This window comes from Lathamus discolor, chromosome 1 (assembly GCF_037157495.1).
Source record: "Lathamus discolor isolate bLatDis1 chromosome 1, bLatDis1.hap1, whole genome shotgun sequence".
NCBI classification, from domain to species: Eukaryota; Metazoa; Chordata; class Aves; order Psittaciformes; family Psittacidae; genus Lathamus; species Lathamus discolor.
In genome coordinates this window covers 136,274,341-136,300,002 of record NC_088884.1, presented here as the reverse complement: position 1 = coordinate 136,300,002, position 25,662 = coordinate 136,274,341, and the positions used below count along the sequence as shown (strand labels likewise).

General features: G+C 38.0%; 1 protein-coding gene across 8 annotated transcripts in view; it reads right to left on the bottom strand.

Annotated features, from left to right (window-relative positions):
• Positions 1-412: 412 nt before the first annotated feature.
• Positions 413-25,662, bottom strand: part of CLOCK (clock circadian regulator) — a 62,756-nt gene continuing 37,506 nt past the window's right edge. For 7 of the 8 annotated variants that reach the window (XM_065697082.1, XM_065697056.1, XM_065697065.1 and 4 more), the window contains 16 exons: positions 25,540-25,629; positions 24,479-24,599; positions 23,217-23,330; positions 20,128-20,246; positions 16,375-16,457; positions 16,045-16,151; positions 15,275-15,422; positions 14,977-15,052; positions 13,908-14,049; positions 13,414-13,514; positions 12,450-12,539; positions 11,445-11,603; positions 9,634-9,840; positions 8,281-8,489; positions 7,768-8,035; positions 413-5,642 (listed from right to left, as the gene is read on the bottom strand). In XM_065697082.1, coding sequence (XP_065553154.1) covers positions 5,460-5,642; positions 7,768-8,035; positions 8,281-8,489; positions 9,634-9,840; positions 11,445-11,603; positions 12,450-12,539; positions 13,414-13,514; positions 13,908-14,049; positions 14,977-15,052; positions 15,275-15,422; positions 16,045-16,151; positions 16,375-16,457; positions 20,128-20,246; positions 23,217-23,330; positions 24,479-24,599; positions 25,540-25,629 — 2,217 coding nt within the window. In that variant the 3' untranslated portion in view covers positions 413-5,459. The remainder of the gene's footprint in view (positions 5,643-7,767; positions 8,036-8,280; positions 8,490-9,633; positions 9,841-11,444; positions 11,604-12,449; positions 12,540-13,413; positions 13,515-13,907; positions 14,050-14,976; positions 15,053-15,274; positions 15,423-16,044; positions 16,152-16,374; positions 16,458-20,127; positions 20,247-23,216; positions 23,331-24,478; positions 24,600-25,539; positions 25,630-25,662) is intronic. The other variant, XM_065697116.1, reaches the window with a different exon arrangement.

Below are 25,662 nucleotides of genomic sequence, written 5' to 3'. Positions count from 1 at the left end.
ATGCACATGCCAAGGCCCTGCAGCACTCTCCATCCTTTGGAGAGAATAGGGACCCTACATGTTAAGATACAAAAGCAGTCTGAAGCTGTGCATGTTCACACAAGTGCTGTGTGAGTAAGTTCCAAGGCAGAAACGTAAATACACAAGTCGAAGGTCTCTGACCTTCTGAGTGGGGCATCGGTTTATGAAGAGATACAGATTGAAGAGAGCTAAAAAGAAATACAGTGGGTGTTTTACTCACATCTCACAAGTCGTTGGGCTGGGTAGGGAAGAGAAGGTAAAATCCACATCAAGCACCTTCTCACAAGCTGATTCTGTGGGTGGGGGGAAAAGAGCCTTTGTTACAGTGGAGGAACGTGGATAAAACGCGGAAACACCGCTTCTGGAAGGTCAGAAGGTACGAAACGCAAGATTTTAAATGAGTTACATTTATTCAGTTAAAAAATTGACAGTTAGTAATGGTCACATGAACACCAGGGAACTGTATCTACATTTCCTGACATCAACTGGGGTTTTTCTGTTTGTTTTCTTTCACGTATACAAATCTAATGCCAGTTAAAAACATACAGAACGGAACTGAAACCCAAGCCACTGTGAACCCAACACTGTTCAAAACTCAAAATTCAATCGGATGTACCTGAAAGTAAGTAACTTTTACCTTGCTTGTTAAGAAACCACAACTCGCCAACTGCTTTCAAAGCAGTAACAGCTTTAACACCATTCCCAGAAGCGTTTCATAAATAATCACCCCTTGATTGTCTATTAATGCAGCATCTCTCAGTCTTAGCTGGGGTCTCTATTTAGGCCATACAGTATTTTGTTCAGACACAGTGTTTTGTGTTTCCCCCCCCCCCCCCCCCCAGTTTAATTAGGTACAATTCCTTTGAGTTATAGCATATCATGCTGGCAAAACTCATGCAGATGACACAGCATGAAGCAGAGCTTTAAAATCACCTCTTAAAAAAAACAAAACCAAAAACAAAACAAGGAATGTAGTGTTAAAAAATCATGATAATGAAAAAGCCACTGTCCAGTCCCATGGACAACCAAGACAATTCCAAGTGTTCTCTCACAGTTGTCTCATCTACTATGATTTGTTTAAATACATCTTTCCTTCATCCAAATTCATTGCATTCTCTTCAACTGTTTCCACCAGGGATAAGTAAAAAAATAAAAGGTTAATTATTAAAACTAGTCTCTTTTCCCTTTTAATGAAAATAACCATTTTCCAGCTCCCTGACTGTGCATCTACTTTTAATCAGTATTTCAAATAGAGAATCTGACACATCTGACATCTCCCGATGCCGTGACATTAAACACACTCATGACAACACCTGGGTTAAATCTCTGAAAATAGAAATGGTTCTTGAATTGACTTCAACATCTGAAAAAGGCCACGTCTTTAATCCTTCAGACCATTTCCACACAAATTAGAATCCTAAGGGACACTTACAACTACTGAGCAGGCAAACGAGCCTCCAGATGATTCTCTCTCATAGGCAACTGTGCAATTTTCAAACCCTCCTCCCAGGGAAGCTGTCACCAGCAATCCCTTCCCCTGGCCACTGTGTAAAACACAAAGGCAACCGGTTTTAGAAGCCTTTTTAACCTTGCACTTGGAGCCTCAAAGGATCACCATGTTAAAGAAACATTTCCCAGAAATGCCTCTTTTGACAGTTTTATGCAGGTTATTCTTCGATACCCCCCCCCAAACAGTTTCACTGACTAAATAAACTGCTTTCCAATAGTCTCTTCAGTAAAGTGCTTGTTATTACTCACCAAAAAAAAAAAATCAAAAACAAAGTGCTATTTGAGTCTTAAGATAATCTGATTTTCTGTGAAAAACTGCCTGATACAGCTTTCTTGTATTCCTTTTTACATAAAGCTGAAATGAAACCTATCTATCTCTTGTAAGGATACTGGGTTACTCATTTTGGTGTTTGGCAGCAGGCAAGATGCCCACAGAAGGTGGTGGTGACACACTGGAACTGTAGTGCAGAAGGTAAACAACCTTCTAGATGAAATGGAAGGCATATGGAGAGTTCCTATGAGAATCCTTTCATATTTATATACAAATATAATATATATTAAATATAATATAAAAATAGCTATATTCTTTTTCTCTGAAGTTATCATAGAAGCTTTTCTTCAAATCCTCACCCACTGCAGGCAAACAATGTGTCTCCTAAACTCCATGCAACTATGCTGCCTTTTCACTCCACTACGTTATCCCCAGCCCATTTCTTCAGAAATCCAATCCTCTCCTTAACAGACTCCTTCCCTTCTGTCAGAGTCAACCCCTAAAGGTTATGCTCCAGAACCTGCAGCATCACAGCATCCGTTATCATACTATTTATTAGGATGTTGCAAATAAGTCTATGACAGTGGTAAATGAGTCGGGCAGAAGCAAAAGGCTGATTAAGAAAGAGGTGATAGCCTGGTCCTCTTCCCATTAAAAATCAAGGACAGTTCAGCAATTGATTCAGCAACAGGAGAAGCTGCAGAGCCTTTAGATACACACTTTGTAGTCACTACCTGTGAAACAAAGCATCTGCATACTTGCACAGAATCCGGACCAAGCCCTACATATTAGAAGTTTGCCTGATTTGTGGCAGGAACTTTTCAAATGTGTGCTATATTTTTCCAGTTTCTATGTATTTCCCCATCTTCTAAGCCTTGCTGTAGTAGCTGGTAGTTCTGTAACTGAATGACCTCTCTCTGAGGTTACAAAAAGCTTCTTCATCAAAGCGTACATTTCTACGGTTCTCTTTCAGCAGCCATGCTGTCATCATCATCTAATTCCTCCCTCACCTAGTTTAGCCTTTTTACCGACAGACCTATAGCAGCACACCCGAGTATTTGGGAAGGGGAAAATGGGAAGAGAAATTTAAATGAAGCTTTATATAAAAAGCCGCACCATTACCCGCCTGGCTGGGATCTCTATTTTCTGTAATTCGCAGTATAATAGTTTAATAAACCCACTTTACCCCTATTCAATAGTTTAACAGCACTATTAAAGCTCTTGCAGTTTTCTTTTTTAGTGCTATAATTCGTTATTTTTTTTATCTAACCTATTTTCCACTAAGCTAAAGCACTGATAGCACAGACCTCTGTAGTCAAACGCAGCTTCATTCAGAAACAGGTGGAATGGCATAGTTGGAATAGAAGAGCCAGGCAGGATTTCCGCACATAGAACTCTATACAAACAGGTTTCTGACAAGTATTCCAGCCCAGAGAATGCCAGAAATCCCTTTATAGAAGGGGAGTGTTCCTCGCTATGTTTGGTATTGGCATCTGCTCCTTGCTCCAGGTTGCAAGAGGCTTCTTGGAGCAGAAAGCAATCTGATTCTCTTTGGTACCGTTTCTCTCTCCTTCCGTATTCACTTCTGTGCTTTTTGGTGCCAAATGCTTGCTTTGTAACTGGGGAATAAGAAAGATCTAATGACAGGACACATGCAGAGGCAAAGGCTAGCCTCAAAACGCAACCACCATGCTTGGCTAAACTGGTAACACCTTCCTGCGGGTTTGGTTCATCCAGCAATACAATCAAACTGTTTCATAGTACAAAACAGTCCGTCACCATTTGGTTACATTCATTCAACTCCTCCTCAGTATTCAAGCTTAATCCAGCTTTCCCTCCCTACTACTAATTGTAACTGCTTTTACTGTTTTTAATTATCAGAATCTATCAGCATTTATTCATTTTCCTCTGAAGTTCTGGTTTCCACAAACTAGTGCCATAAAAACCTACTGAACATTTACTTAAAATAGCACATCATATCTGTTGGAACTTTTTATTTTCTTTATCGAGTGAAGTTGCCTTCTGAAGTCTTAGTTCAGTGATATCTCTTAAATCAATAGCCTGGTAGTGCTGAATGCAATCATGATCTCCCCCAAAACACACTTTAAATGCTATGAAGATGAATAAAAATATAACACCCCCAAACAACAACAACAACAACAAAATCAGCTTAATATTCCTCCTCCTGCAAAAGGAGTTCTGTACTTTTAGGTCTTTTAATCTTCTAAAGCGTATTACCTTCCAGGTCTGTTCCTGGCTAGTGTCTGAAGGGGGAGTACCAGTCCAAAATGATCATGGTCTCAACTCAGACCACTATAAAATGAACACAATACAGAAATATCTATGAAGTAGATACACAAGTTCGGTTGACAATGTGCTAAGACTTCAAAATTGAAAATGGTTACAGATTCAAGACATTGTAATTCAAGATGTTAAACATTATCACCTGAATTAAAATCAAGGCACTATGGGTTTTGTTGTTGTTGTTAAAATGACCCTGAATCAGTTCTAATTTTTGAAGGAGAATAAAAAGATTCCAACATATTTTAACAAGTTACAATTCTCACCACAGAGAAAGTGGTTAAAAAGTGCCCAAAAGGTTATTAAATGTAAATATATTTTTGTGCAAATTACTCCTATAACTGAAACATTCTTGAAAATTACTGTCATTTTTTTTAAACCTTTTACATAAATATTTCCAACTATGAACTATATCAAAAAGATAGCTTTGGGGAATAAAATTCCAAACCATCCACAAGAAAGCAGTGCAAATTCCTATTTGTTTTTCAAATAAAGCGATGAATCAATTATGAAATGATGGATGATATTCATGAATCTGAATGTCCTGAACCCTGATGCATGATCACCAGTTCAAACAGCTTCATCAATAATTTAACCTCGAGAACGACTAACCAACACACTAAACCTCACCGAACAAACCCTGACATCACAGACAAAGCACAAACAAGAGACTTGTGCCCACATTAAGGGTGAAAATAATGATGCATCATGTTGTAAACAAAGGGTAGAACAGAGGAAAACATTAGTCTGAGTATGGCGTGAGAATTTAGGGAAACATATTCAAACCTACAAATAACAGATTACATTTTCATGCATCATATAAAATATTTTGCTCTTTCTCCTTTTATGCAGACATATACACAATATTTTACAGCATCTGTACAACAGAGAACTGGATTTCACACAACATTTTCAAAATATTTACTGTCCTATAATCATCTGAAAAAAATTAGATGGTTTTTGGACTATATTCCTGGCATTTGTGTTTTTTTTTTTCTTCTGCTAATTCAAACAATTGCTCCAAGTCCATTTTAATACTTTAAAAATGTACAGGATTGATAAAAAACCCAATATTTTCAGCATCCCTCACATTTCAGTCACATTTTGAGATTTCACCTGGACAAATCAACACATGGCAGCAAATCCTTTAGAACAAGAAACTGGGGCAACTATCAAAGTTGGCCATGTCCCCATCATCATCTTGTGGCTTTTCTTAACAGATTCCAGAAGTTAGAAGCTGATCTCAACACTGTGGTGTTAGAAAGCCTTTGTACTGCTACCTCTGTGGCCTCAGTGCCACTGCTGGCGGAGCAGCCCCCTCCTGGTCGTTCGCTTCGAGAAGCGGCAGAGCCCCACGCTATTGCGGCTGCACTTTGGAAGGATCAGTCATCTTGTCAGTTCTGTGTCGAGAAAGTGGCTGCTGCTGCTGCTGAGACTGATGCTGCTGGTGGTGGGACTGAGTAAAAGTGCTTTGTTGTAGTGGGAAAGCAGCAGAAAGGATAAGCTGAGCTGACTGATTTCCATGAAGTAACCTGGATGTCTAGAACATGGAAATAGAAGACGATTATTTTTCCTGCTGCACTGAGGAACTGCAGGCCTGGCTGCTTTCTAACTGTTCATAAGGGCTCAACCAGACTAAACTTCTGATTTGGTCATTTGTGCTGAGCAAACAATGCAAAGCTTAGTTCATACTAATAAAGTTAACTAGAGCATCTGACCAATTATCAAAGCAGCTGTAACTGGTCTTCGTAATTTCCCATGACAATGGGTACGAACACATGGCAATTTCATTTCAAACCACAGGAGCATAACAGGGCTTAAGGAATTCATTTGAACAAATGCAGGTGGCTGACATTGCAATCACATGAAAAAACAGTGCCTGACTTGGCACAGATCACATTTATTCCCCCGCAGCCAAAATGAACATTCTAAGAATCTGCATCTTTGGAGGACATTTATTATTACTGGAAATACTTCTTAGTTTTAGTATTAACCTTCTTAGAACCAACGAAGAAAAGCAACTAAGGATAGGTAAAAGTGTACTTGGATATCTCAATCCTGAAACATGTTCTGCAACAGAAATTAAACTACATTAACTGGTGCATCTACACAATCAGACTGCAAAAAGGCCCAGTGAGCAGAGGCAGGAAAAGCACTTTTCTCCCTTCTTAAAGAGCATTTGCTTCGCTTCAAATGCTTCACTTCAGTATTTTGAATACAAACTAGTAATTTTTGCTTAGAAAGAAATTCTAGAACAGGAACAAACTTCTGGAGATCTTCATCTCCCACAAATCTTCTGTTTCAACAGAATTAGGTCAAAATTGTTCAAACTTTTAAATTTCGAAACAGAGATACAGACACTACCAACCTGCTAAGCAGCACTGGTGTTACAGTATTTATCTGACTTGTCAGAGAACACATTCAAATCTGCGCTCTGGTTGGATTCAATTCAAGAATCTCCCACTATGTAAATGAGAGCTGAAATTCAAATCACTAGGTATCCTTCATCTATCCTTCTGAGAGTCAACTTGCAGCTGAAAAGCCTTTGCCTCATGCATGACTGAAATTGGTACGTTCCCATCAAAGACTTTTTTTAACAAGTCAGTATTTTCTGTCAATGACACAGTGAAAGAAAATTTTACTCAGCTCTAAACTGAACTGTAACCATTCCTTGTGCATAGAAATGCAGATTAAACCTCCAATTACTTACTGCATTTGCATGTATCTTGCCTATGCACACAATCCCAAATTCAGTGCAAACGGGAGAGCACAGACAGCAAGAAGTATTTGCAAAATCAGGATTTTTAATTATGTATGCTCTTAAAGAACAAAAAAAAAATAAACTGACATTCCCAGAGTAGTTTAAGAGTGCTAAGAACGTGTGCAAAGTACATTGTGATAGTTAAGAGGGATTTCGTCTTTGGAGAAGGCAACATCGGAGGCCAAATTAAGATCTTTTAACCCATGTCCTTTTCGAGACACTTCCTCTCTGGTTTTCTACCACATCTCCTTCACCAGCATCACCTGCTGGCTGATCTGTGTGCCAGCAATTAACTGGAATCAACAAATGGCAATAGATTTCCCATCAATTCTTTCTGCCTTCTGGTTCTTTTCAAGATTTCCTATCTCTAAACAACTTGGGTTTTGCCTTCCTTCTCTTTTGATCCAATCTCTCTTCTTTCTCCACTAAACTAAGGTTCTTCTCCACTCTCTGCTTACTTGCTGCTCAGCCTCCCCTGTTCATGTCTCACAACAGATGTTCATGCCTCGTGTTACGGGACATATCTTGCTTTAGGCTGCATACTGCTTTCCAGATCAACCAATTCTGAGATCATCTCTCATACCTTCTTGCATTAATATGTGAATGCAAAGAAAACGCAAGCAGTTTTAAAGGGGAACATCTGTTTCTTCATCCCATGCTCAAGCAAGAACAGCAATTCAAAGATATAAAATAAGGCAAATAAGCGCAATTGCAGGAAAGACTACCTCTCCTGTAAGTAGCAAGATTCTAGAGAACGGCTACCGAGTAAACTTACCTCATGCATCATGCTTGTTCACAGGTTACTATTTTAAGCACTCTGCTTTCAGATAAAGCACCCCCAGGATAAACTAGCAATAGTGGAAATGTCAGAACTTGGAAAACTTTATGGAGAATGCTGCATTACCTGTAGGAACTGCTGGGTGTGCTGGGTCAGCTGCGGCTGAGCTGGTTGCTGAACTGTGGTGACCTGCTGCTGATGGTCTTGCTGACTTTGCTGCTGCTGCTGTTGTTGTTGCGTTATTGACAAAGTCTGTGGCTGCTGCTGCTGGGCAGCAAAAGTGGGATAAGCTGTCACCACCTGTCCCATAAACATAGTACTTGGTACCATTACTGCTCCACATGCTACTGGGGCTGTGACAAGTTTTGTTACAAGTTGCTGACCTTGAGAAAATCTGTTAAAAGAAAAAAGGGAGTCCCTTTAGGAAAAAAAACCATTATCAAGCATCACATGCCCTTAAGAAATGCAGTTTTGTCAGGTTCATACTCTGCTCTAACACCATGGGCTTTGGTAAGCCTGCAAATGTGCTATTTTGGGAAAAGCTTGGTTTAACAGTTGTATCCATATACAGGTAATAAGTCACATTTTTTTAATGCTTCATTATAGCAAGTCATCTGACTATTGCTCGTGAAGATTTACCTGATTTGTCTATCCTGTGTAAAAGTGGTTACTGCAGCAGCATTCTGGTTGTTGTTCTGTGGTAAGCTAGAAGGAACCTGGACCACATTTCCTGTCGTTGGCTGAGAAATCACCATAGTGTTATACAAAGGTGCCGAGACTGTGTTCTGTGACTGGCTGGCAAGAGAAGACTGCTGATTGTGTCCACTAAGTACATTTTGTTGATTATGCTGAAAAGAAAACATATGATATTGTAATTTGAAAATACCCGGGTATTATAGCTGTCCTCCTCATTGTCACTGCTCATACTTCACAACTGGCCCCCAGACCTCTGAAAATCTCCTAAATTAACTTCTCCATCTGCTCAGGGTTTGATATTTTTTCCTGATTTTTTCAGCTACTTGCATATTGTTTGTTCAAGATCCTATTTTCCACTCCTTTAACATCTCTGTGCCAGACTTAAGACTAAAAAGTGCACATCGCATCAATCTATTTCTTACTTGGATCTAGCTTACTGCTGGGATGGTAACACTGTCCACCACTAGTCTGCCTCTTCACAAATGCTGAAAGAAAGTATGGAATTTGGGTAAAAGTACAGAGGGTGCCCACAGAGATGGGAGGTGTAAGGAGCCTCCATACACAAATGATCAAGTCTATCAGCTTGAAGAAAAGGCTTTCTATGGAGATAACTGTGACAGAGGACTTTGACATCATGCACGACTGAGAATATGAAAAGTGAATTGCTGCTCAGTGTGTTTCTGAGTGCATGAGCTGGGTGGCAAGTTTGAGAAACAAACATAATGACGTATCACAGAAAGCAAACCTGTAGAACTCACTATGAGTTTACATGGAACTGAAAGAAACTGAAAAAACTTACAGAAGAAAAAGGCCATTACATTACAGATGTCACACACCTCCGGCATCTGACTGAAATTGTTCAAGAGTAGAAAAGTAAACTGCAGAAGCATCAATATATGCTTGTCCTGTTCCTATGCTTTTCTAGTTATTTGCTGTCTGGACACCAGGTTTCAAGCTCACCTTGTTATCAGTGTTGTATGTTCTATCAACAGGAAATCAATAGACATTCAAAAGAAGGTAAGCTAAAAGCTTGCCTGATACTGGTCTTTCAAAAAAGCTATTTATGATTTGTTTACATGCCTAAGTCTTAGACAAAAACAAGATCTGAAATTGCGTTGTCAAGAACATGAATGCATTTCAACTGAAAACCAGGAATGTGGAATTAATACAACTCAAAGGACATTGTTACAAAAAAAAAAAAAAAAGGGGGAGGAGAATGTCAGGGAAGCAACTGTTGTGTTTCAGGTGTTTTTCAGCAGGTATTCTATCCAAGAATATCAAGAATGAGAATTTTACCTGTGCTGCAGGACTCTGCAAAGGCTGTTGCTGTATCATGTGCGAAGTACTTATATGGCCAGTGTTCATCCCACTTTGAGTCTGATTAGTCTGAACAACTTGACCTTGCATGTTTACTGATGCAAGCTGAGGAACATTCGAAGAATTTCCGGAAGCAAGCTGCACAGAACCAAAGTTGAGTCCAGACGTTGACTGCTGCAAGAACATCTTAAAGAAAAAAAATCTACAAGTTAGCTTTTCAAGCAAATCTGTCAATTGTTCAAGGTGTTTTAGAGAAACTAAATTTCATCATTTAAAATCACTGTAAGAGTACAGTGATTAATAACTCAGTTTCATCTTTAGTTGGGTTGGACTCGATTCATCTCTAGAGGTCCCATACAACCCTAATAACTCCATGATTCTGTAATCTCAGTTATTAGACGTGTTGAAACAGCACTGCAATCACCAAGATCAAAAGACCCATCTTCCATATAGGGTCACTATTCAGAGATTCTACTATAACGGGTAAGAATCCGAATCCTGATTTCCAGAGCCCTAAACAATAAGGTTTAACATTTGTTCTTAAAGAAACTGTGTTATTTAGAGACTAAATTGTAATGTAGTCTACAACTGTCTAAAGACAAAATTTGAGAGCATGTTTCTCTTTGTAGGACAGAATCTCCATCTGATCTTTCTAGCATTGTTGTAATAATCTGAATTCAGCACAAAAACAGTTGAGTCTTTACAAAAAGTTAGGCCAAGACTACAAGAAGACAGGGTAATAAAGCAGCATGAATGTGCAGCACTCAAGATATTTTTCCTAGTTTCTACAGTTCTGAATAAGGTCCCTCCACAGCGCATGGAAAGAGGGCTGTGAATCTGTCCTTTTGAGGCATCTATAGGCAGTCTACTACTGGCAGGCTTATGCTAGACAAGATAAAACACTGAAAATGGCAGATGCCAGAAACTCCTACTCGTCAACAGAATTTAAGCAACATACTCAATACTTCCAGAAAGTATCTTTTTTTTTTTACTTTTCATTTACCATCCATGATGAAAATATTCAGATTATTTCCTTAAGGGGTACTTCAGTTTGGGGCGGGGGGGGTATTTTTCTATTGGTTGGGATTTTTGGGTTTCTGGTTGGTTGGCTTTAACTAGAAAAACCCAGTAGGATCATTCTTTCCTTCCAAAGAGAGCTGCTGAAAGGAGAATGACAAAATTTGAAATTAGAAGAAAAAACATATTGGTAAAAATACAGAAATCAGGAAGTCAGCTGCTAGACTGAGTAATTCATCCTCTACATTCCCTGTCTTTCTGTCTCAGTAACTACGATGGTATACCATACAAAGTAGAACCACTTCACCAGGAGGGTCTGCAGGAGGACCACAGCCTGACAGCTGGGACAGTTTAAGAAACAAAAGGTATGAATTTGACACTCTCGAGCTAAAAGAGGAAATAAATGCTCATCTTGCACATTTTGGATTAATATTCTAATTGCTGCAAATCTTTGCAAGAAGTAACAATCACTGCATCCTTTTATGTTGAGCTTTAGTCATAAGCTAGGCTTGAGGGTCTCAATACTGAAAAGATACACTGAGGCACTTCCAGATACATTCAGAACCAAAATGTCGGTATCTGACAGTGTCAGTACCTGAACCAAAATGTTAGTACCCCAGGAAACAGTAGCTTAGATGCTATGGATTTTAGGGACATTGGGTCCAGATGGCAGCTGATGGGGACAGGGAGGATCAGTTTGTGGAATTAAGTGCTCAACTTTAGATGCCTAAATTCTCTACAGATCAAACCTGTAAGAGTTAACACTAACTCACCTGGAGTCCTTGACCATGGACAATTTGAAGCTGCTCTTGGATCTTGCGCAACTCTTCCTGCTGCCGATGAATATTTGCTTCTATCATGCGTGTTCTTTGCTCTAGCTGGTCCTTTAGATGTTGCATAGCTCCTAACTGAGCTGAAAACTGAAACACAGGCTGTAGTGAAATGAATAAATGAAAAGCTGAGCAAAAATAATTACATTTACAAGCAGTAAATACACTCCTCCACAGCAGCAAAGAAATGAAGGACTGCTTTTTAAACTGCTAGTACCATAATCTGATGACAAATTTATCAGCATGAAAATGTCACAGACCTCATGTTTAATTTATTGTTCATATTTAGTTTATCGGTGCATCAGAATTGGTGAACTAAAAAGTATAAATACATAGCAGAAGAAATTTACTGGTATCCAAATCATCAAGACTACAAAAAGTGTCAGTAATTTACACAATACTGCAGATGTTAAAGCTCTCTCAGGTTAAAAATTAGAATTGTATCAGTTTACCAAAAAATCCACCCAGAGAAAAAACATGCAAATAACTTGGGAATACCCTCAGTCACAAACTATTAGCGGCTGAGTGCACAGAGAAGCTATGTTTGCCATTTCTATTTTTCCCTAGACATCTGCTATGGGCCACAAGTCAGTGTAACCTTCTGATACTTACATCCTCTGTAGCACCTTCCTTCCCTCTAGCAGATCAACTGTCTGGCCCAGCGTGGTGTTGTGTGCAAACTTACTGAGGGTGCACTTGATCCCCTCATACAGATCACTGATAATGGTATTAAACAGAGCTGGCCCCATTACTGAGCTCTGGGCAGCGCCACTTACGACGAGCTGCCAACTGGATTTAACTTCATTCGCCACAACTCTTTGGGTCCAGCCATCCAGCCAGTTTTTTACCCAGTGAAGAGTAGACCTGTCCAAGCCATGAGCAGCCAGTTTCTCCAGGAGAGTAAGAATGTTTGAAAAATAATAAACAATAAACCAACTTCACACATACCTGGGACATGCCAGACTGGAGCTGTACAGTTGCAGGCTGAGATGCTGTTGGCTGTGCTACTGGTTGTCCAAGAGACTGGGAGCTTAAAGACTAGGATTGAAAAAATGATTCCATAACTGGAATGAACTTCCTACTTGACTTGAAGTATTTCTTTACATAAAGTGTCAATTCCAAAATAACATCATGTGAACATATGAAAAAAAACAAGTAAATGTTTCCTGAAAGATCTAACCTTAAATATTAGAGAATAACGGACACGAAAGCAATTGACTATATATGTAGGTATACAATTTTTCCACTGCTAAAAATATATAGAAGCAGCAGGTATAAACCAGGAAAAACAGAAACTGCAACTACAACTGTTTTAAAAATCTTCTTTGTACCAAGGGAAAACTTTTTCAACAAGTTTGGAAGTTGACAGCTTTGATTTATTCTTAAAATAGTAATTTTTAAAAATACATATTTTCATAGCCATTCTGTTTTTGAAAGGAACGTATTAGTTTAGGTGCAACATGAGTACCAAATGCAGGAAGTATGACATTTTCCCATGTTACCAAGATTTCAGAAACTATATGAAAGTATTCACTAATATTTTTAAAGTCATATATTCATATAGCAACGCGCACAGCATTATGTTGGCACATATATAACTGCTTAACTACATATGTATATTAAAAATGCAGACTTGTAGAAAGAAGTTATGTGCAAGTGAAAGCAGAGATTCATACACAATCTCACAAACACTAATGACATAGATACTTATATGCTTATTTTATTTCCTTAGAATGTAGTATACCAAAGATGCATACTGATACAATTCTGATCCTCATGTATTCCATGTGAAACTGTTACAGTTTAAATTATGTGTTTTCAGAAGAAACAAAGTTAAGGTTATTTAATAGTACCTTTTAAATAACATCAAATTCCATTGATTAAGTACAAAATTTTTTCTCTGAAGAGTTACCTGGCTACTCAGAGATGATCTTCTTTGCGCAGTCTTTTCATGACCAGATAAGTTTTGCCTTGGAGGAGTGCTAGTATCCACTGTCATTTTAGTTGGTGTTGCTGACAATGTTCAGAGTTACAACAGAAAGAGACATGTTAATAGTAATCTCAATTCTGCAATGCAATAATCAAATCACAGCATGTTTTTCATGAATAGAAAGAAAATTAAGGCATGGACTCTATTTTTTACCCTGGCTATCCAACAATAACGCAATCTGATGGACTGAAATAGGGTGCTCTAAAGTCTGCTATTTTACTTCCAGAAGCAGAAGTCACTACACGACCTCTGAAAATCAGAGTTGTCAGCAGATTTTTTAACCATTAAAAAGGATGTTTTCATCTGCACACTTCATAAAGTGATACTAACTGCTAGTTATGCATTTAATTAAAGTAAGTAAAGTAGAGAAAACCTTCACTAGGATGGCAATTATATTTTCAACAGTTGGTGCTTACACGAATGATCTGATACTGCAGTGTGTGAAGATTTTCTTGAACTCCTGGAGGAAGCAGAAGGTGTGGGGCTGGTATCAAACCTTTCCAGCGCTTCTTTGAGACTCACTGTGTTTATGTGATTGTCAGACCCAGAGTCCTGGCTCTGAAAAGACACACATAAACAACAATTATTTTATCTGATTCAGCACACAATGTCCATTTCTGTTAGCTAATATCTAGAACTATACTGTGCCTAATATCAATCCTCTTACAGAGGTGACTGTGCAGAAGTAGTGGCCTGTTTGGTACCTGTTAGGTCAGTTTCCATTTGTAGCTTTTATCCTTGGAAAAGAATCCATATAATCCACATAAGCCTAGAAACCAAAATGCATGCAGACATAGCCCACAGACTGACTGCTGAGCTGACCTCCTTCTCTAGCAACTCAATTCACTTTGAACACTGGTGTAATGAGTGAGCTGCTTATTCTTTGATGAAAGGATGAGTTAATTCCACTAGAAGGAGCTCTGTCAGATGAAACTTGCTGAACTGCCAGGGGAAAACAGGACAGAGCATCTGTACAAGCTGGCTTATCTAAGACTCACTGAGCTTCCAAGGACATTAATTCAAAATGAATTTCATATACTCCTAAGAAGTGGGACAGAGTCACAAAACAGAACAGCCCCAGCTTCTCTCCTGTGAATTCTTTTAAGCCACCGTTCTGCATTGACCTTGGGTTTTTAGTTTACGGGTGCTTCCAGTAAGGAAGAACACTTATTTATGAATCCATCTCCACAGGAATCAGATCTTAACAAGGACTTAGAGGTGTTGCCATGTTATAACTACATGCACATGAACTCCTGAAAAGAGGAGGGTAAGTGTTCAGGGCAGAACACCATTAACCAAACACTCTTCCTAGACTTCTTTGGTATCTTTAAATAGTCATATTACTTAGAGAGCAAAATAATTACTTTATCTGTAACAGGACAGATAAAGTCTTCTTGCTGCTGTTGTATTTCTGTGTATTTGCTTACATATTACTCTAAGTATGAAAGAAAGAAGAGGTAAAATAAAATTACAAAAGGCACTCACTTTATCTGCTGTTATCTCTGGAAGAGACTCCTCAATACCAAGTTCTCGTCGTCTTTCTGCTCTAACTTCTGCATAACTAGAAGAACAAACCAAAATATGACTACTGTATTACTGGATACTTTAAAAACATGTACTTCAAAAAATAAAGCCCTCAGAGCTACTTTGCTCACAAAGTATCTCAGGAAGTTTTCCAATGATTCTGTAAACTGCTAGGATTTCTCTACCTCCCAAAAGACCAGCAATACAGCTCCCATGCCAGGACAATTTCTCTAATACAGATTTATAAAGAATAACTTACCTTACAACAGTGTGCGTACAGACAATAAACTCTGGCCTGGAATTCCACTGGTGATACGTGATATAGTAATGTGTTTGCAGCCAAATCCACTGTTGTCCCTTTGTAAGGAATCTGTAGTAACATGACTTCCCTTTCCCATACTGCATTACTATAAAAGTGAGGAATAAAGTTTACTGTTTTTCCGGACTGTAAATACTGCACTTACATAATAACCATCATTTCCCAGCTTCATATGGCCCCAAGACATGTCTAAATCCAGTATTACGACAATGACTAAGAGAACAGGTTTAAAACCGTGGCTTTCTCCAAAAAAAAAAAATAATCTACATTGCATTTTTCAGAGATCCGCAAAATACAAACTTCCGGTTTTGTGGGGTTTCTATGTATTGTGAGAAATGTACAGTTTTAGACAGAAAAACACAGCTAAACAGAAAGTTCATTTTATTACATGTTTAAACAATTATTACATTTAATACGCATCACGGAGCCTTTTAAATGCTATTAGAAGAACTGGAGAAGTAATATAGTGCTGTGCACTCCAATTTACCACAATGAAAACTCTAAGATAAACTTATACCTGTTTTGTAGGTCTGTATCAAAAGAAAAAAGACAAAGATCGGCAGTGCAATAATGTCAAATGAATGGGAGTAAAGACATGTCACTCAAATGTATTACAGAGTTTCACTGCAATAGTTGCACAACTCAACGAACTTTAAACCAAACATTTACAAAGCAAACTTTCTCATTTTAGCAACTGAAGTTGTACTCACAATGCTCGTGACATTTTGCCAGGTTATCTAGATCATCCACATGGTAATAATCATATCCTGATGTTCCCAAAACTTCAAACGGAAGATAACCTATTATCGGAGGTGCCCTAATTAATATAAAAATTAATGTCATTTCATTTTTTCACAAAAACCCCAAACAAAATGGTTTCATTATATAAGTTTTCTTGTTTATAGTATATGCTCTGAAAAAGATTAAAACTTAAACCCAACACAAGTTATGAGTAGTTAATATTGATTACCGAACTCTAAATACTACAGCCACCACTGTGATTCTGCTACTGTTGCTGCTATACATAGAAGGAATTGCACCTGTGATCCAAGAATAGGAACTTCCATTCTAAGCTATGTCTAGATGTGAACTCTTCATTGGGTTCTTCAACAGTGCACATTTCCTAAAAAGCAGAAAAATAAAAATCTCTCTCAAAACTGCTCTAGTCTAATTCATCAGCTCTTATGAAATTCAGACTTACCTAAAGTTAGTAGATAATTCCGTAATATTTATGCTATTTTTAGACAGCTTCATTGTTTTCACTTGTTTAGATGCATAGTACTGAGGTAGAATCTAATCTCAGCTGTGACAGGCTGACAGTTGATTTAAATGGAACAACCCCGGTGTGAGACTAAACTCAAGCTCAGTATCTACAAACATAATAGTACAAGCAGAAATCAACAGTTCCTGCAGTTATGCTTTTAAATTGTGACAAAAAAGAGATGAGACACTCTCAAAAGACACTGATTACACTATATGCTTACAATGGGTAAAAAACCAACATTAGCAAAAGGTCATGTTATTTTGAGTTTAGGAATAAGATTCTTCCTTTTAGTGAATACAATGTACTCTAAATCACTTTGGTTTGAGAGGGCAGACACCTACTACAAAAACCACACTACTCGTGTTTTGAACTCATGAAAAATAAGAGAGTGATTGTATTTCTACTATCACAGCAAATCCTCAAGGTATTCTGTACACCATTTTAAATGTATTCCACTTGGACATACGCACAATCAGTGCATTTCTGGCAATTTCCACTGTCCCCTTCCAGAGAGGTGAAGATGCTCCACTAGTTACTGTGCCTCATGCTGAGACAATAACAGAACTAAGTACCCCAGGCCAGTCGGTTTTTTACGAACGCCTCTAGTACTGCCTTACAAGAAGATGATGGAATACACGCACATATATAAATACACTACTCAGAGAATTAGATTTCATTTCATTTTTAGACACCTGCACACATCTGTCACACTTGTAAGAGCTTGCAACAGTATTCCCATTGCCAGGAACACTGTAGCATCTACTGATGATCAGGTAACACAAGTTTCCCTAAGACTACAGCATGGAAACCGCTGCTGCACTGACATAATATTCACAACAGATGTGGACAGAGAAGCACACTGCTGCTCTGCAAACATCTACTACTAAAACAGCCCTGTGGAAAAATACAGTAACATGTTCTTACAAAGGGACCACCTTCCTTTTCATTCTTTCAGGTTGTAATATAAAGAGTTTAAGTGGACATTTTGCAGGTCTTTATATAGGTATTTCTAAGTTGGTTTTTTTTTTTTTCTATGAAAGAAAGAAGTGGATAGGTAATGTTTTCTCCTCACCTTCACTGGTGTAAAATCTAAAGACAATGACTAGAAAGCGAGTAATATGATGGAGGTAATAAAAAAAAAAAAATAAAAATCGCTCTGGGCACAAATTTATGACTTTTAGTGTGTGACTTCCAGTCAGCAAGACTTAACCTTCAAAACTGAAACTACCTCTAAAACCTGAAGCTCATCTGCTTTCTTAAGATTATAGCACATAGTAAACCACCACTCACAGCGAAGCAAAAGAAATGACAGAGCAAGTGTATATCCTTGAGATAGACTTCTGCTTTGTGCCTAAATAACTAGATTAAAAGAAACAACAAGTCAAAAGTAAAAATAACTTCAATGCAGGAGCTAAAAACACAGTAAAAACATCTCTGTTAAAGAGGAGCTGGCAGCAGGTTAGTGTCCAATTACTCAATGCATTTATATTAATGATTTGCAGATACTCCACTATAAAATGCACCTGATAAAAGCTATCTTGTCCAACAAAGCATCTTGTTGAAACTGTCAACAAGGCATCTAAAAAGAAAGGCCTTTCATTTGTATTCTGATAAAATCCTTTTGACTGGATTAATCCTTCCTTCTTGATAGGATTCAATCATTTACCAGCCAAAATTCAAGTCATGGTTTAAAGACATGCTTTAAAGAATGTGTAGAGACAAATCGCTTCACCTAGGAGCAAAATTTGCGGCATATTTTGTTACAAAAGTGGTGGTGTCATATGCAGAAAATAAAAATGTGAACTTTCAGAAATTATTCTCATGAATTACTGTGGCTTTCTGCAAAAGCGCTGTATTGCCTTGAGAAATGACGTTCTAGGTAAAAAAATTCCAGAACCATATACCATCAAATAAGTGGCAGATGAGCAGCAGGTTCTACCTCGAGGCAGTCCAGTACTAAAATACACATCTAATTACTGGCTGTAAAGTTACTGTGACGGTAAAGTTCCTGACATAACACTTATTTGTTAGTCAAAGCTAGCCTCAATAATAACAGAAAGTATCAGAGTATAAACAAGTATTGTCAGATTGAAAGTCTTCACTCTAATGTTAGTCTTCTTCACAAGATTTCCCAGATGAGCAGCACTAGTGAAAACCCTTAAGAGGATCTTAAAATCTCTGTAATGTGAAAGCTTCCTAGAAGTTCAGGCAGAGGAATGAAACTCCGGCCAGAGTATAACCTGTGAGGTTTTCGCCCTCAGGAGACCTAGACCTGAAAGACCATAAATAGATCTGAACTTTCAAATAGTTCAGCAACTTCCAAATACCCTGCTCCACAAGTAGGAGACACAGAAGTTTAATTATAATACATTCTAAACTGCCAGACTTCAAAAGACAAAAGTATTTGCAAATATTTCTGTGTTGGTCTTTCCTCCCCTTCCCCAAGTCCTTCATGAAGCAAAAATCACACATTTAACATCTCTGCAAACTGTAAGCATAACAGGAAGAACATTACTTAGACGCACATGGGAAGACAACTGTCAGATGAAAAACTGCCACAGCTTCAGGAAAAATAAACACGCTCTCTGTCATGCAGTCTGGAAAGATCCAGCCCCTGTTCAGCCTGATGGAAATGAAGAAGTTTATATGATTTCTCCACAGGCTCCCTGCTATGTTTTCAAAGTGCGAAATATATAGACCATGTCTTCAGAGGCTGCCACCATCAAACTTCAGCCTAAGACACCAGTGCATTCAACTTACAGGCAGAATATTTAAATGTTCAGCATGACAGACAACAGCTTAACCATGTGCCGTATAAATTTCATGGCATTTCTTTACAACTGAACTGCAAGAACAGATGTTAGTAGACTATCCTTAACATGTCTGCATAAAATATATAATTTAAATCAGAATCACAGACTCCTGTACTGTATCCCAAGTACTTATTTTGGCTGATTTTGGTAAGGAACAGGATTATCCTTGTAAACTACAAATTTCATACACATCCAATTCTAAACTTTGAAAGATCACTTCATTGTACATTAGCAGGTAAGCAAAATGTTCTCTTTAAACAACCACGTTACTGAATAACACTACTGAAACAAAAGAGTTTTATTAACTCAAACCCAGCTCTCAGTTACTGTCAAACAATGTACGCTTTCATTAAGCTCTACCAGATTCGCTGTGTCAAACTACAGCAAGACCAGTGAAAGTGGAATCTCAGTGTTATGTTTCATTTTAAATTTCTAAGTTATATTCCTACACATACCCAAATTTATTTCTTAGGTATTACTATTTTATATGACAACTTAGAAATGGTGTTCAAGTGTAACAACTTCATTTGATGTTTTGCATAACATTTAACCTATCTGTGTGTTAAATAAGAAACACAGGCACTTTCAGTTTCATATAATAAAATTCCTTACAGTTCTGATTAATAATATTTGAAATGTTGCGTGCATTCTTTCTCAAGTTTTCTTGTTCAGAGTCCATTTAAAAATGATACAAAAGTGATTCTAATTGTACGTACCTTGATAAATTGAGGTGTAGCTAATCTAACTGTGGCTACAAAGCAAACTTTGTCTTCATATGAAGGCCGGTGTGACCGCTGAATAGTTCCTTCAAAACCATTGTGCGCTGAGTTGGGAACTGAGGGAAGACAGAGACGTAGTGAACACAAATTACGGTGTAAGCAGAGAGGAAAACAGCAATAATATCACAAGACAAATGGCCCAATGTTTGTCTAATGTGGCTTGCTTATAGCTTAACGTGCATTAAGAAAGTGCTACATACTATACATACACATATATGCACAGGAATAGTAGTTATACAGTAGTAATGGGAAAACAACCATCAACGAACTTTTTTAACTAAAATTACAGTTAATATGATATTATCAGACAACGTGGTTTTAAGAAACCAATAATTCTCATCTTTCTTGGTAACCACTGAAAATTACTGAAGTATACCTTCTTCAAAAGTATCTTTACAATTTTGCTTTTCTATCAGGTTTTGATAAGTTTTTCTTTTGAACTCTGACATAAGCATTTCTTTTCTGGGCTTCCATCACATTCAAATGACACAAACTGAAGACATACTGAGTAACAGAACAAAGCACAATAATGATGTAGGTGACAGAATCGGGACACTGAACTGACAATAAACAAATTCCACTTACTGAATCAGAGAGATGGATGGAATCATAAGTGGGGCAAAAGATGGACTAGACCTCAAAAGAGAGTAACCATACTTTCCATTTCCAGGAGGTAGCAATTTAGTTTACGTTTACTAGGCTCTAATATGATGGTGGCTTCAAAATGCTGTCAGGCTTTTCCAAGCCTAACTGGGTTTAGTTCAACTTTAGATTAGAAATTCTACTTAAGTTTCTTCACGAAATTTAAGCTTTCAGCTCCTTGCTCTTTCTGTCTTGCTCTTTTCTGAAGGAAACAGGTAATTTCCTTCCTCTATCTTATTCCTTCTTGGTTTTTCTTCAAGGTTTATCTCGCCTTGTAAGCTAGAGTTTTAAATTTCTGATTGCTTCCATTGCTCTCCTCTGAAGTCTCTCCAACTCCTTTACTTACTCCTGACAGTCATCAAAAACTGGATGAGGACAAACGGGTTCCAAGAAGTGCAGCGAGACTATTTTACGTGGTTTACACATTGCTTATGGTGATTTGGTCATGTTAAGTTTACATTCCACAATAACACATTTTTCTAAATGACTGCTATCTAGCTGACTGTAACCTTTTCCCCGTTCATATGGTTTGCTGCTCCTAAATAAAGCAACTTGCATTTGTTCTTAGTCAATTTGTCTCTTGTTGTTTGGGGTTTTTTTTTTCCAAAAAATAACACATTTTCTAAGTTTGGGGCTGAATTCTTATCTTGTTTTTAGTGCTCTTGCATCATTTCAAGACTGCAAACAACATACCATTACTCATAACATTAATACTGATCAACTCCAGAAGTAGTCCATTAGAACTCCATTTTGACAGTGAACATTTGTAACCTTTCCCACCAGTTTCTGCATCTGCTCTCCAGCAATTTCAATTAACAGTGCTTCTCTTACATGTTTGTGAGAGCAGAACATGTTAACTGTCTAAAGCATATTAAAGAAATCCATCATTTATTTACGCTTTGTCCTCTTTCACACACAGTGTGCTAGAGGAAAATGAATCACAGAATCCCAAGGGTTGGAAGGGACCTCAAAAGATCATCTCGTCCAACCCCCCTGCAAGAGCAGGGTAACCTACAGTACATCACACAGGAACTTGTCCAGGCGGGCCTTGAATATCTCCAATGTAGGAGACTCCACAACCCCTCTGGGCAACCTGTTCCAGTGCTCTGTCACTCTCACAGTAAAAAAGTTTTTCCTCATGTTTACATGGAACCTCCTATGCTCCAGTTTACACCCATTGCCCCTTGTCCTGTCACTGGACATCACTGAAAAAAGCCTAGCTCCATCATCCTGACACCCACCCTTTACGTATTTGTAAACATTGATGAGGTCACCCCTCAGTCTCCTCCAAGCTAAAGAGACCCAGCTCCCTCAGCCTCTCCTCATAAGGGAGATGTTCCACACGTTGGACTCTTTCAAGCAATTAACTTAAAACTCTTTCAAGCAATTAACTTAAAGTGAATTGATTTGAAGCCATTTCTACCTGGAAAATCCACAATGGTTGCTATTCCAATTCTTTGCTAGTTTCATGAAGCACACATATAATTATTTTATGGGATATTTCCCCAATATTGAATTGCAACCAATCCATCTGCAGTTTCCTAACTCATCCTCGGTCCAAGATTAGCAACATATTTAGCATAATATTACATACCTGCATTCGGCACCAAGACTCAACCTCTCACAATTTTGTGAGAAAATATTGGTATTATATTAAAAAAGCCCCACAAATGTTAATTTATAAGATACTGTTTGATAATATTCTGGGAAGTGATCTTTATATCTTCATGAAGATCTACTACTGACGACACTGCACATTTGTCTGGATGACCAAATAAACAATGCCTTTTGAGTAAACAGTCAACACAGGCTGGCCACAAAGATTAGAGATATAGTACAGAAGAATATTATTAGTACATAAGTAATACTAAGAACTTCAATGGAAGGGAAAAGAACTCAGTGCAGAAAACTGTATTGGCCCATCCACATCTGAGTGGTAAGTTCTCTCAGTGAAAGCACAGAATTTAAATGGGGGTGAACTTCCCAGCTCACCACATAATGAGAACTGCAGGTACTCAGTACCACTGACCTTCAAGTTAGCCAGTCACCCGCTCAAGTGTGGATTATGATTTTATTTTAAAGCATTTACTTAAATGTCTCTTACATTCTTTAAAAAAAAAAAAGTTTTACAAGATTTTAGTTTTCTTTAATTGAAAGCATCAAGCATAATTACTGCATTTTGCATTCAAATGCACTGACCTGCAATACCGATAGGTAGTTTTAATTTTTTCATTAAGGCAACACAGAAGCGATATAACTCTGCTTCAAGTTTGTATTTTGAAAGACTGATTTTAGTTCATCATTAAGTTTTGCACAATGGTCTCAAGCCTCTTTAGCTGTGAAGCTCCTAAGAATCTCACTCTGACATTGCTGAGATTACTTACCATTATTCAAACACTTGAAATTTCCGATGAATTTTACGTATTCATATGTAGGTTGCTCTTTTGGATCTATTGTTCCTCGCAGCATATGGCAACAGAATTCTAGTTGATATTTTGCTAAGAAAGGAACAAACAAATTAATAATCTGCGTACTTGATGAATCGCACAGACAACATGAAATGGGAAGCAGGAATAATTAAGCTGCATATTTATCGAGAGACTGTAAGTCTTGTGATTTCAAATGGCTACAGCCCCTGCTTTTAACCAGGATATTACCTAACCTAAAGGAAAACTCCTTTAGAATGTGTGAATGAAGTGCCTGAATGCTAATGACACAGAGAGTACCCTGAAAACCAGAGCTATTTTAAAGAAGCAGCTGCCCTACACTGAAGTTTACTAAAGCCCTAACTATTCTATGATTCTATGATTCTAAAGCATGCATTTCCAAAACCCATTAAACTGTTTTCATTGTCACCAACTGCTACAACTGTCCAAATAGAAGCTATATAAACAAGATTACCATTTCTAATACACAAGAAAGCCAGAGTGAAATGCACTAAAAATGCTGAAAATTCTACTCTTCAGGGGTAAGGGGGACAAAAAAGTGCTTCTGTTTTTCAGGGCTCACCCATATGTTCCTGCTTAAATAACACTGGAAGAACAGATCACATGTGATACAAAGCAGATTATTTTTAACACAACTACCATACTGGTTTTGTCTAGGATAGAGTTAATTTTCTTCTTAGCAGCTCATATGGTGCTGTTTTCAATTTGTGACTAAAACAGCACTGATAACACAGACATGTTTAGTTACTGCTGAGCAGTGCTTACACAGACTTAAGGCTTTTTGTGCTCTTCACCCTGCCAGTGAGTAGGCTGGGGGTGCACAAGAAGATGGGAGGAGACATAGCTGGGACAGGTGACCTCAAGGGATATCCCATACCATACAACATTGCACTCAACAATAAAAACTTGGGAAAGGAGGAGGAAGGGGAAGTATTTGTGCGTATGGCATTTGTCTTCCCAAGCAATCATTACACATGATGAGGCCCTGCTTTCCTGGAAATGGCTGAACACCTGCCTGCGATGGGAAGTAGCAAATTAATTCCTTGTTTTGCTTTGCTTGTGCATGTGGCTTTTGCTTTCCTATTAAACTGTCTTTATCTCCACCCACAAGGTTTCTCACTTCCACCCTTCTTATTCCCATCCCATCAGCTGTGTGGGGCTGACATGTCTACCAGGGTTAACCCACAATAACTACTTACATTTTAAGTATTCTGGTGTCAGTGAATCTCCTTCCAGCAGATGAGAAGACAATATTTTATAAATTTCTGAATGTTCCCCCTCTGGGATAAAATTAAATACACTCTGATCCACAAGATCAGACTGAAAGAAAAACATTTAATAAGCATTAAACTAATGCAAGACAACTTCACGAAACCTACTATGTTAGTGCAAAACAATTCCATAGTTCAGAAGAACATTAGTGACTCAACAAAGCCACCTGCTGGAATACACATGAATATTTGCAAGATAAAAAAAACACTTTGATCTGTCTTAATTTTGACACTGAAAACCATTTAATGAAAAACGCTGTGAATACTACAGATACACATACGTGTTAAAGTGTTGATTAACCTCATATTAACCTCTCTGGGATGCAACAATTCCAAGTAAAGGAGTATTTTAATTAGAAATTATAGGATGTTGTTCTAGAGCACTGTAGTCTGTTGGCAGCATTGAAACTGTATCTCTGAACAAAAGACAGCACCTCTCTACATCATATAAGTTTTTATGTTGCCAATAATTGTAGCCAACTGCAACTGATTTTATGGAGACAGTTGTCCTGGTTTTGCTTGAGGCAGAGCTCATTTTTATCATGGTAGCTGGTATGGGGCTATGTTTTGGATGTATGTTGGAAACTAGTGTTGGTAACACAGGAATGTTTTTGTTACTGCTGAGCAGTGCTCATAGGGAGTCAAGGCCTTTGCTTTAGAAATACTCTGCCTGACTCATGTAGAGGCTGTGAGAGTGAGAGGTGTGAACACTACAGGGTCTCCTGCAGTTCACTGTGTTATTTCAGCTACATTGAAGGGAAACATCCCAAACCCACCTAACGAGAGTACCAACTACATTCTGTATTTCCAAAGGAAATGTTTAATATAGGCGACAGACCAGTAGGAAGGAGATGTGCTAAAGAAAAAGCAGGCACATCAGAACAAAGCATACATCTGTTCTATAATGCCTATAATACCAAAAAGCCTACCAATTAATTAATAGCATCCACAGACAAACTGATATGTTACTGAAAATGATTTGTACTTACTGGCAAATGTTCAAGTAAGGGAGTTATACTTTCAGACACATATATTATATTTCCATCTGTCATAATTGCTAAAAAAAAACCATCAAGAGCCTGAAATTAAACATAATGGGCAGTTAAATAAAA